This window comes from Camelus dromedarius, chromosome 1, assembly GCF_036321535.1.
Source record: "Camelus dromedarius isolate mCamDro1 chromosome 1, mCamDro1.pat, whole genome shotgun sequence".
Lineage (NCBI taxonomy): Eukaryota > Metazoa > Chordata > Mammalia > Artiodactyla > Camelidae > Camelus > Camelus dromedarius.
In genome coordinates, this window is record NC_087436.1 from 83,226,716 (window position 1) to 83,239,696 (window position 12,981).

At 38.8% G+C, this 12,981-nt stretch overlaps 1 protein-coding gene across 6 annotated transcripts in view; it reads left to right on the forward strand.

Moving 5' to 3' along the window:
• HERC6 (HECT and RLD domain containing E3 ubiquitin protein ligase family member 6) overlaps nt 1-11,294 on the forward strand; it is a 44,820-nt gene extending 33,526 nt beyond the window's left edge. For 4 of the 6 annotated variants that reach the window (XM_064486291.1, XM_031433801.2, XM_064486309.1 and 1 more), the window contains exons 16-23: nt 415-576; nt 2,649-2,792; nt 5,700-5,866; nt 7,004-7,070; nt 7,179-7,249; nt 8,588-8,771; nt 8,860-8,962; nt 10,359-11,294. In XM_064486291.1, coding sequence (XP_064342361.1) covers nt 415-576; nt 2,649-2,792; nt 5,700-5,866; nt 7,004-7,070; nt 7,179-7,249; nt 8,588-8,771; nt 8,860-8,962; nt 10,359-10,582 — 1,122 coding nt within the window. In that variant the 3' untranslated portion in view covers nt 10,583-11,294. Of the gene's footprint in view, nt 1-414; nt 577-2,648; nt 2,793-5,699; nt 5,867-7,003; nt 7,071-7,178; nt 7,250-8,587; nt 8,772-8,859; nt 8,963-9,521; nt 9,661-10,358 lie in introns of those variants that run through there. The other 2 variants (XM_064486313.1, XM_064486317.1) reach the window with 2 other exon arrangements.
• The last annotated feature ends 1,687 nt before the right edge of the window (nt 11,295-12,981 follow it).

Consider the following 12,981-nt stretch of genomic DNA (forward strand, 5'->3'; position numbering starts at 1 on the left):
CTAGTGGCATCACATATAAACTTCCTAGGACTTAGTGCGGCAGAAATCTGGGACAGGGCTTTCCCAAGCCTACAGCCACATGCACACTTCTCTGAGATGCTTGTAAAGAGCTTAACTGGACAACCACATTCAGCCTGGGAACCTGAAGTAGGATAGCTAGTGTCCACTGTCACTGTTGCAGGACAGGCCCCAAGAGAGTTGTATACACAACTCCTAGGTTTCTCAGTTTCACAGCTCCTATGATCTCTTTATCTTCCATAGTGTATATACAGTGCTCTTTTCCTTAAATAATTACAATATGAGTACATATAGCAATGGTAGGCATAAATGAATGCTTTATAAAATATGTTCATTTGAAATATTAAACAATTCCTAGTATCCCTATGAGAATTCCTAAAATATTTCTTTTTCTAGGAATCAGAAGGAAAAAAAATTTGGCAAATGATTCTTTCAGGAGAAGCTGAATTCCCTCCACCACTTCCATTTACACTTAGAGTCAGACGAAGTCACCTAGTTGAAGATGCTCTGCGTCAGTTAAGCCAAGCTGAAACCACTGACCTCCGGAAAGTATTAGTGGTACAGTAAAAAGTCTCATTGGACATTTTTACTAATATGGGAGGAAAACACTGATATAATATAGCAGAGAAGAGCCTGCATTTGCAACTACAGTTTGCAAGCCTAACGGGTGCCAGGATTCCTTGCTTACCCTTCAGAGAAAAGCTATGGGATGTTTAATTGAACATTGGGGTTATGAGTTAACTATTAGTTACTGATGGCTACAGAAATGCTGCGTAATGAACCATCCCAAAGCGTAATGACTTAAAATAGCAATAATTTTACAAACCTGCAGTTTGGCTGAGGGTCTGGTTGATGTAGGTTGAATTCATCTGGGTGGCTTTGCAGATTTCATCTGTACTTGTTCACCTGGTTGGGAGTTGGCTAGGGATTAGCTGATCTAGCCTAGCCTGGCTGGGGCAGTCTGGCCCTGCTTCCTATGTTTTCCATCTTCTTCCTGAGACCCTCAAGCATGTTCTTCTTACAGCAGTGTCAGAGGTACAAGACAGCAAGCCCAGTCACTCGACAAACGATGCTGTAATCAAAGCAAGTCACATACCTGAGCCCAAACTGAGGACTGGCAAAATACTCTCAGCCTCTTTAATGGGAGGAACTGCAAAGTCACATGCAAAAGACACGGATCAGCAAGGGGTAAAGAACTGGGGCTTTGAAGGCAAACAACAAGCAGCAGGTGGAACAGATACTTTTCCTACATTGTGTCTCTAGTTTTAGTCATAGACTTTCTACTATATTGGTTCCAATTCTAGCCATCCTTCACTTCATCTTTTGTGGACACCTGTAGGGTTTTACTGTGTGGTACCTCAGATGGCTTGCCCACAGAATAATGAGTAACTTTGTAGATTAGAGCTGGAGTCTGCCCAGAAGGGAGTGGCTTTTCTCCGTATTGGTCATGAGGGAAGAGTCAGTCTCTCAGAGAAGAAGTGAGAACCGAAGGTTAGGGCTCAGAGAGGAGAGGTATGTTTCCCAGCCTGCAGCTCTAATGGGTAACAAGGCAACTACTTTATGAGCCAGACTTGCTAGTTGTTGTCTCCTTCTGTACCTATTTTGCTTTAAGTCTTGATTATGAGGAAATCCATAGAAGATGATTCCTCCTACAGGAGATGACAAAGAGGTAAGAAGTAAACTTCAAGACAGATCCAATCAAAATACAGACTCTGAACAAGGTAAGGTTGTCAAGGCCCTTTCTGAGCAGGTCCTGACCATGGTGAAGGCAGACTTGCTAGTGTAAATGAGCAGAAATAAGAAAATCGGAAGTAAGTTTAATTTATTGGGATATCCAGTTGGAATGTGAGGCAGGCCCTTGGAAATGATGGACTGTGGCCAAGGAGTCAGTTGATCAAAGTGGCAGTAAATAAGGTCTTCTAGGCAAAGAGAAGAGAAAGAGAACTTGTAGTGAAGCTTAGGGATACGATATTAGAAAGATACAAAGAAATAGGCAGGAGAAGAAGTATAGAAGCGTTAGTCAGAGAGGTAGGAGGAAGCCAGGCTAGCACTCAACTACAAAGTCCAAAGGTAGACTTCAGAAAAGAGGGACTGGTTCTTAATGATTCCCACACGAGGGCTCTGGGCAGTCAGATCTGAAGGTTCCTACAAAGGTGCCGGGCCCAGGCTGACTGAGAGATGTGTTTGTCAGCAGTCCTGATGAGGGGAGAGGCAGGAGAAACCAAGTAAGTATTGACTGGAGCCCAAGTTGTAAAGCCTAAATGATGAGATAAAGAGAGGTCAGATAGAAGAACTGAGGAATTTAGTGGCCCAGGGGTTTGAGGCACATTAAAATTTAGTTCAGGACGCTGGTCAATGTAACTGGCGAATGCTAAGTCTTGCTGGAATCCCACCTCACTTGGTTCTTGTGGCCGTGTGGGGACCCAGGCACTCTCTATACTGTAATCTGACAGTAAACAGGTTCATGGCATCTGCTTCTTAGAAAGCAAACTGAGGGAGAACAGAGTGCAGTGAGGTCAGGAGAGTGGACTCTGGGAACTCTGGTGCCTGCAGGAGGTTTGAAACTTTTCCTTAAAAGTAAAGGCATTATGTTTTGAAACTGGACCTAGGAGTGTGTTTTCTTTTCTCAGGTTGAATTTATTAAAGAAATTCGTTCTGTGGGGGAAGGGGTGAAGTCCGAATTCTTCCACTGTATATTTGAAGAGATGACCAAGAAAGAATATGGAATGTTCATATATCCTGAAGAGGGTTCCTGCATGTGGTTTCCTACTAATGTGAGTCTTTTATTTATTTTCTTATGGTTTATCAGAACAGAAAATGTATACCGTGTCCTATAACATGAAAACCATGCTAATGTAAAATTGGGTCATGTCGAGCCTTGCTACTCAAAATACGGTCCATGGAGCAGAAGCTCCAGCGTTAGAAGAGCAGAACCTTGGGCCCAGGTCAGAATGTGTATTTTATAAGATTCCCCAGGTGATTCGTATGCTCATCAAAGTTTTAAACAGTTTGAATAAAGTATACTTGAGATATAATAAATGGCACATAAAGTGTCTAATTTGATAAACTTTTATATACATCTATACCTGTGGAACTATCACCACAATCAAGATAATGAACATACCCATTCCCCAGGGTTTCCTACATCCCTTTTTTTTTTTTTAATTCTTTTTTTTTAATGGAGGTACTGGGGATTGAACTCAGGACCTTGTGCATGCTAAGCATGTGCTCTACCACTAAGCTGTTACCCTCCTCGACATACCCCTTTCTGATCCTACTCCTCCCTGCTCCTACTCCTTGCTGCAGGCCCAGGCAACCACTGATCTGACTTCTATCACTATAGATTAGTCTGAATTTCCTGGAATTTTACATAAATGGAATTACAAGTAGCCTTTGTGTCTATCTTTCACTCAGCATAATGACATTGAGACTCAGGCATGTTGTTATATGTATCCATAGTTCATTCCCTTTGATTGCTGAGTAATATTCCATTGTTTAGATGTACTGCACTTCATTTATGTAGTCGCCTACTGATGGATATTTGGGTGGTTTCCTACATTTTAAGAGGCAGTAATCTAGTGTTTCAAATTAGAGGAGAAATTGTTAGTAGAATCCTAGAGATAATTGCTAATTCTAACAAGGTAATTCATTTCTGCAAGGATTATATTTTTACAAAGATCCTCGAAATGTAAACATTTTCTTGAAGTAACACCAAAAAAAGCGTCTTCATTTCTGTGTTAGTAACACAGAGCAAATAATTCTAAAGAGAATCACATGTCGAACTTCCTATTTATCCATTCCCTTACCCATAAACTTCCAAATGTTCTTCCAAATGATGTGGTAGAATTTGGAGTCCAGGAAAAGACAGGGGACAGGAGAAGACAAAGTACTGAAAAAGTACTGAAAGGTGTTCTGTATCTTTTTGAGAAGGAATGAACCCCTAAAAGTGGTCAAGGAGTGCCAGTGTTCAGATTTTTTACCAATCAACAAGTTTTTATTGACTGTTTCTTGAAGTTCCCACATTGTATTAAATATTATAGAAGATTCAGATTAGTATACAACACAATCTCTTTCCTCTCAAAACTTTTTGTATATGTAGATGGAGCCAAAAGACTGAAATACCAGCAACTTCAGCAATTTTTTGAAATTATGGACTGCCAACTTCAAGTGTTATAACAGTCGCTGGGAACATGGTGGGGGAGGTGGGGTGGGAAGGGAGCTCTCATGTGGGATTAAAAGCACAGACTTACAGTCTTGAGTGATGTTGAGTGTGTCATTTAGCCCCTCTGAGTTTCCAGTTTCCTCACCTAAAAAATGGCTGCTGTAATTTCTGTTCTGCCTGCTTTGTGGAGCTGTTGTGAGAATAAAACAAGATAAAGAACGTCAAAGTGTGACAGTACCATGAAAACTTCAGGGCACTGTACAAATATAAGAGATTCTTTATTAGGAGGAAAAGAAATCGGGGGGACTGAAGTGATTGGAAAAACTGTCTTAGAAAAGTGGAGACCTGAGGTTGATATTGAAGGATAAGGACTAAACATATCAAAGAGATGCAGGTGGGGAATGGAGAAGAGGAAAATAAACCTTATGTCAACCCTCAGATGGAGGTGGTTTGTCCCCATTTTACAGATGAAGAAACTGAGTCTCAGAGAGATTAAATAAACTGTCCAAGGACATTCAGCTTGCAAGTGACCAAGCTAAGAGATGAATTCAGGGCTTAAAGCCTTATACTATAGTGCTGGATAAAAAACACAGAGACAAAAGTCTGATTTGTGTATGGCTCAGTGAAGAGGCACAATCAACTAGACCAGGGGACACCTTACAAATACAGGAAATAAGACTGATTAGGTTAGAGGAGGTCACCTTTCGCGAGTACTCATATTGAACTTTTTAAAACTCGTTTTCAAAATTCAGATGCATTTTTAACATAGGGCAAGTAGACTGAGGCACAGACTAGTATGTGGGTGGCCTAAAATCATGCACCTGCTAATGGCAAGGCTGACACTGGAACTGGAATCTCAGAATTTTTAAGCTAGTGATCTCTTGGTTGGGCTGCAGCGATGGCTTGGCCAGACGTGGCCAGTGTCTTCCCTCATCTGGGACTACAAAGGGCAGAGAGGAGAGTGAAGCCAGTTTCATCAGGACTCTTTCCTTCCTCCTTCCACCGACCCTCACGGTCAGCAGCACCAGTCACCTTTCCTGGCCCGTATGCTTGTCCATAAGCATACCTGGGTCCAGGGCTGCATTGTTGAAGGGGACGGCACTCCTCTGCACTACACCTGACATGCCTGGTGCCCACTGCAAGTGTAGATAAAGTGTACCCTTCCTTCCCTAGTGTCGTTTTTCTACACAAACTTGAAGGCAGACTGTAAAATTAAACAGTGAAAACCTTGGTTTATAAAGCTATCTGAGCATATTTTTTCGTAGTCCAGATGTGCTATTAGGAACAAAAAGCAAATTCATTTATTTAACATTTGTATTTTGACCAATGGAAGAAATTTAAATTGCATTATAGTTTGTGTGAGAATCTCAAATTTTGATTTTCCTGAAGCCCATTTTGTTTCTAATTTGTGACTTTTAGAAAAGGGAACCAAACCACTTTTTTTAAACTAATATACTTATCCCTTTGGACTATTGATTATTTATAATACATTAAGGATTTTTTTCTTCTCCTTTTCCAGCCTAAATTTGAGAAGAAGAGATATTTCTTCTTTGGGATGCTGTGTGGACTCTCCCTTTACAACTTAAATGTTGCTAACCTTCCTTTCCCACTGGCTCTGTTTAAGAAACTTCTGGACCAAAAGCCATCACTGGAAGATTTAAAAGAACTCAGTCCTGTTTTGGGGAAGTAAGTAACCATAATGGCTTTTCCAGGACTGTGTATCTAGTCAGTCTCAGTTAGTCAGGCAAAAATAATGTTACACACACAGATACGCAGACACATAGAGACACACACAGACACACAGACTTCAGTTTCAATAAATGCATATGTTCTTTAGATGAATTTGAATTTTAGCATGACTTATAATCCAGTAAATGTTCAAAAATGGAGAAAAGCCAAATGCTCCTCTAGTTATCAGCCAGTACAATAAACAGTACAACAAATTGGTCTCTTGAATTTATCCAGATGGAAACAGTTGTTTGGGACAGTATGATATTCTTAATGAGAATCATGCAGGCTATGTTTATTTTAATAAATCATATTTAATTTATTTTAATAAATCAGCATGTTATCAACTTTATTTTTTAAGGATTGAGAAATACATGTTCTAAGTTAAAAGGCAAACTATAGCCTGTGAGGAAAATACTGGCAACACATGATAGACAAAGCATTAATATTTCTGATGCATAAATATATATGGCTATATATGTGTATATATAATCAAAAAAATGAAGATATGCTCAACCTTACTAGTGATCAAGAAAGTGCAGACGAAAATGAGATATCATTTTTCTGCTTACAGATTGATGACTATTTAAAGGTTTTCATAAAATATAGAGTTGGCAACAGATGGGGGAAAAGGATTCTGACAGTCCAGAGCAGGGTTTCTCAACCTTGGCAATCCTGACATTTTGGGCTGTGGAAGGCTGACCTGGACGTTGTAGGCATGTTTAGCAGCACTTGGGGTTGCTATCTGCTAGATGCCGGTAGCAGCTCTCCCTTTAATTGTGACAACCAAAGATGTCTCCAGATTTTGCCAGATGTCTTCTAGGGGGCAAAAATCACCCCTGTTTGAGAATCACTGGTCTGGAGGAAGGGGCTTCTTTTTATAATTCCACCAAGACACAGCAGTGTCTATGTGTTAGCAGTGGTTCGACCAATCAAACTGTAAATTAGGGGTTAAGTCTAGGAAGAAGGAGTGGGAAGGTGGAGAAGAAATTTACACAGCATTTTATACATTTCTATATTTTCCACTGAACATTTATTTCTTCTGAAATTTTACAAGATCAATAAATATAACTTTTAAATCAAAATTTTCATTAGGAATTTGCAAGAAGTTCTAAACGATGAAGCCGATGACATTAAAGAAGTACTTGGCATATGTTTTTCTGTGAGTACTAGTGAAAGCCAGATTATAGTTGAATGTTTTTTAAAAATATTTTTCATCATGTCTTAAATATGTTTCATGTTTCGTACCTGAAATATATTTTGGCTACAGATACACTGGGACCAAAACAATGCTGATTTAATTCCAGATGGGAGCTCTATATTTGTAGACCAAAGCAACAAGTAAGTACTGAGACCTAGTATATCTGCTTTGAATACACATGTTTACATCACTATGCTTTATAAATGTATTTTGTCTTCTCAGATGATCATCTTAGCTCCTGATCTTTTAAGAAAGATAAAAGTTTACAGGGAAGAGACGGGGAGAAAGGAATCAGGATTAAATATTTCCTTGGCAGCACTTTTCACTACTCGTTTAACAATTATTTTTGAGCCTCTACTCTATACCAGACCCTATTCCAGGTGCCAGAGATACAGCAGTGCAACAGACAGACAAAATCTGGAGCTTAAATTCCAGTGAGGCAGAAAGTCGGTACACAAATAAATTATTATCTGACAAGATGTCAGATAAGGATGAGCTCTCTGAAGAAAATTAAAACCAATTAAAGAACTAGAGAGTGACAGGTAGTGGTATGCTGGAGCTTGTGAGAGCTGATTGTAAAAGTTTCAAAAATGTTGAGGGTTTACTATTAAAAGTGTTAATAGCTTAAAATGAGCTGTGGTGGGAAGTTACACAACAGAAGTTGGCAAATGCTGCAAATGAGGGTTCCCTCTTTTTCTCTCTCCGTTTACGAAAGCTGGTTGTAGACCACTTAATAGCACACGGCTGCTTACCGGGGAGCGCAGAGGGGGTTTATTTCTATGGGATAGTCCACAAAGGATGCTCAAAGGGTAGGAGACTGGCATGTTTCTGGTGGCTCTCTGGTGGAAAACCTCTCTGGTAGCAAACCTGCCATCAGGAAATTCATTCCGTAGTGGAGAAGATGGCCTTTGCAGAATTAAGTTTCACACAGTGATGTGTTGTGAGAGGAGAGAGAGAGGAATAGAGGACCAACCAGAGAAAGCCCTGTTCGTGTTGAATTCTGATGAGTGATGGAAGCTGCCAGGTGAAGAGGAAACCCTGCCTGCTGGGGCCTGACCGTAAGAGAGACAGTGAGGCCAGAAATGCCCATCCAAGTGGGAGGAGGCTGCTGAGTCGGGCAAGGGTCAGAGCACCGAGGCCTTTTTGATCCCGCTAGAGAGGTTGGAATTTACCCTAAAGGCAATGAGAAGCCTTTGAAAGATTTTAAGTGGGAGAATGACATTTTCAGATTAGTGTATTTGAAATATCCGTCTGCCCCTAGGGAAATGGGAGCAAAACAAAGTCTTCATCTGCTGTATTCTCTCAGTTTCCTCCATCTAGCTGACCAGATGTTCTCATATCCCTGAGTCGTGTAGGGTGGTGTGCAATGCAGAAGTAATTTACTTTTCTTTTTCAATAGAAGTGGTAAAAAGGGCAAAGTAGAGAATATTTTAGTCACGGGTAAAATATGTTATTGGCCTTTTTTTCCTTCCCCCAAGGAAAGACTATGTTTCTAAGTACGTTGATTACATTTTCAACACCTCTGTTATGGCAGTTTATGAGGAATTTCAGAGAGGATTTCATAAAGTCTGTGACAAGGAGATACTTAAATATTTCCAGCCTGAAGAACTAATGACAGCGATGGTTGGAAATACTGATTATGACTGGGAACAGTTTGAACAGGTAGGCGATAACCAAAGTGCCCCCAATCCTTCCACACAACTTCTATGTATTCCCCCCTGAAAACCATTTTTCTCCTTTTTTCCCCAAGAATTCAAGCTATATTCCAGGATACCATAAATCACATCATACTATACTGATGTTTTGGAAAGCTTTCCACAAATTAACTTTGGATGAAAAGATAAAATTCCTCTGTAAGTATTACAGTAATAGATGGATCTATAATTATATATCTTTTAAAGAATCTTACTTGAGATGAAGTCATTATTAATGATGCATCACAAATGTTAATGGCAAAGCAAGGGTTAGAACCCAGTTTCCCACCTTCTAGACCAGTGTTCTTCCTCTTACACGAGCCTGTTTCTCATTTTAAGAAAATGATAGTAATAAAGATACTGCTATTTTACTATCTTGTCTATACTGACTCTAATTCTACCTCCAATGTCAGTTTGTGTCCTCTTTCTTCACTCTAGTGAAGAAAGTTGGCTCCTAATGGAGCCTTTTATATCACATTCCTTCCATTATTTAATTATGTAAAGTCCTATGGAATTAGGACAATGGAAGCTGTCTCAAATATTATTTTAGAAATAATAATAGTAGCAATGACCACTGATGATGATAATAACAACAACTGCGTTTTTATTGTGTGCTTATTCTATGCCAGGCATTGTACTGATCACTGTATATCTGTTACCTCCCTTTATCCTCATAGCAGTCTTGTGAAGCAGGTACTTTTATTTTTCCCCATTTCAGATATGAGGAAAAAGAGGCTTGAGGCATTCAGCAGCTTTCCTATGTTCAGATAGCTGGTGAGTCTCAGAACGAGAGTTTGAGCCCAGCAGTCTAGTTCAAAGCCCAGGCTCTGGACCACTAAGCTCTGTGGCCTTGTGGTGTAAGCATTACTTTTCTTGGTGGAAACCCTAGGGTTTCCCTAGGACAGACTTAATGACTTACTGTCTTACCTTCTCATCTCATTTCTCAGTTCTTCCTGAGATACACATCTTTCTTCTTGCTGTTTTTGTTGTTCCTGAGGATTTCTGAGGACAATTCCAACTTCTCCATAAACCTAACCTACTTCTCCGCAAGCCCAAGCTACCTTACCAATCTTCTCTCTTAACGGGAGACTTTTGCTTCAGCCTAGAGGACCCACTGTCTGTACCTTCAGTGAGTTCACTTACATCTTCCTACCTCTGGCTTTTTCTTGGGCTTTTTTCTGCTGCCTTGAAAGGTCACCCAGCTCCTCTCCTTGAGAACTGACCAGCCAGATGTGACCTCTAAAGTTGCCCTAGCACCTCTGACCCTGCCTTGAGTCTCAGCTTCACCTCACACCTCCTAGTTTAGCTACTCAACTTCCTTGTATCTTGGTAGTCTCTTTTCCTATATGTAATTTCCCCACAACTAGATCATGAACTCACTGAGGATAAAGACCAAATGTCATTATTTTTCTTCACTCCACATGGTCCCATGTAGTTCTCTTTGCACAAGAGGACCCAATAACTATTTATCGAATGAAGTGATTAATTTCTTCCTTTTCATTATACGTTTTGCTCTTTCTATGAAATATCTTAACCAAATTTTATTCCTTTTTAGTTTTTCTTACAGGAAATGACAGACTGCATGTAAGAGGCATACAGAAAATGGGTATTGTATTTCGCTGTCCCGAAACTTTCAGTGAAAGAAATTTCCCAAGATCACTGACCTGTCATAATATTCTGGACCTCCCTAAATATTCTACAATGGAAAGAATGGAAGAAGCACTTCAAATAGCCATCAACAGCAACAAAGGATTTGTCTCACCCATAGTCACAGGGTGATGGTGACCCCTGGGAGTCTCAGATCTCAGGTCCTCTCACCCTTCCATCCTTTTCTTCTTTAGGTCTACTTAGTGCAAAGCATTGATGGATTTTAGTTAGAATTAGCTGACAAAGGTTGGGATAAACAATAAAGTAGTGAGTCAAGGATAACATTTTTAGTGAATCAACATTTCCTGATCCCTAAACTTGCTTTTAGAATGATTGCTTCTTTACTGAATTATTTCCTGAGCAGTAATTATTTTTAAATATACTGAATATGAAAAGCTAACAGATATTGTAAAAATCTTATACATCTAATAAACACTGTCTGAAAATATAAAAGACATGCTGAAGTTTGAATAAAAACTATAAATTAATTCAACATGTTTTTGAGGCTTGTAGGTATATATTTTCATATTCTCCAAAGTTTTGATTTTAGCCAGACAATCTATTTGAAAAATCAGAATGTTAAGGGATTCATTAACTTATTGAATAATGACTTAAGCTCAATGCTATATTCCAAGAATCATTCTAAATGCAGATATCATTATTTTGGTAAAGTGTTGAGCCCAGCCAGGAACTCCTGTCTAATTATAATTGGGAAAAATGAAGAACGTGAAACATATTTCAGCATCATGGCTATAGAAGGAATTAAAGGAGAGACATAAGTATGTCGGAAATGAATTTTGTGGATCAATTCCATCTCATATTAAATTTTTTTCTAATTCTCGTATTTTGAGGCTTTTTCTTTTATTTTGTGCTAGTTGTATTCTCTTATAATAAAACAGCAAGTCACTGAATTTTTTTTTTAAGTTGAAGTATAGTTGATTTACAATGTTGGGTTTGTTTCAGGTGTACAGCAAAGAGATTCAGTTATGCACATAAACATATATATGTATTCTTTTTCAGGTTCTTTTTCAATTATAGGTTATTATAGGATATTAAATATTCATATTGGTGTAGTTCCCTGTGTTATACAGTAAGCCCTTGTTAGTTATCTGTTTTATATATGTTAATCTCAAACTCCTAATTTATCCACCCTCTCTTTTCTCTTTGGTAACTGTAAGTTGGTTTTCTATGTCTGTGAGTCTATTTCTGTTCTGTAAATAAGTTCATTTGTATCATTTTTTTTTTCCCCCACATGTAAGTGACATCATGTGATATTTGTTTTTCCTCTGACTTCACTTAGTGTGATGTGATAATCTCTAGGTCCGTCCATGTTGCTGCAAATGGCATTATTACATTCCTTTTTATGGCTGAATCTCATAATAAATTTTAAACTCTAAGCTATTTTATAAATGCCTGTTGTCATCCCAAACCATACACAGAAGCCTTGTGTCCGGGGTACTCTGGGCAAGGAGACTATGAAGCCCACACTGGGGTGCTGATAGGGAGAGAGTGCAGGCATCTGAGGATGGACAGAACAGACACAGAGAATTCACCAAGGACACTAGAATGTGAGGTGGTCAGCAGAAACATAAGCCCCCAGTGAATCCTCATAGTTATTTGGGACATACCTGGTTTCTACAGTAAATGGAATAAAGGCCCAGATATATTCTATTTGAATTTTGAGGGAAAAGGTTTTTACCTGTAAATCCTGGGGATCCTTAGGCACCTGACTTCTGGGTTGTGTTTTTCAGGTCTTTCAATGCCAAAATTACTTTTTCTATGCAAATGGGTGAACTGTACTAAACATTTTAAGAAGAGATAGTACCAATTCTTTACAGACTTTCAGAAAATACGGAAGAGGGAACACTGCCAGCACTGTCCTAATATCAAAACCAAATAAAGACATTACAGGAGAAGAAAACTACATATATCTCTCATGAACACAGACACAAAACTCTTCTACAAAATTTTAACATATCAAACATCCAACAAAATATAAAAAGGATAATACCTTGTGACCAACTGGGATATAGTCCAGAAACGCATTTGAAAATCCATTATACTTCACTATAGTAGACCCAAAAAATCATGTAATTACCTCAACAGAGGTAGAAGAAAAATGGACAAAATTCAATAGCCGCTCATCAATACTCTTAGTAAACTAGGAACATCCTCAAGCTGATAGAGTCTACACACAGCTGACATACTTAATGCTGAAAGACCGAAAACTTTCCGTCTAAAACTGGGAACAAGGCAAAGATGTCTCTCATCTGTTCTATTCAACATTTTACTAGAGGTACCCCTTACAATTGGGCAAACTGAAAAAAGAAGATATAATGATTACAAAGGAAAGAGTGAAACTATCTTATTTACAGACTACATGGTTATCTGTAGGAGATTCAAAGGGACCTCTGAAAAACTACTAGAACTATTAAGTAAATACAGAAAGGTGTCAGGATTCAAGGTCAAGCTATAAAAATTAATTGTATTTATATATACTCACAACAATCACACACTGAAATTTTTTGAAG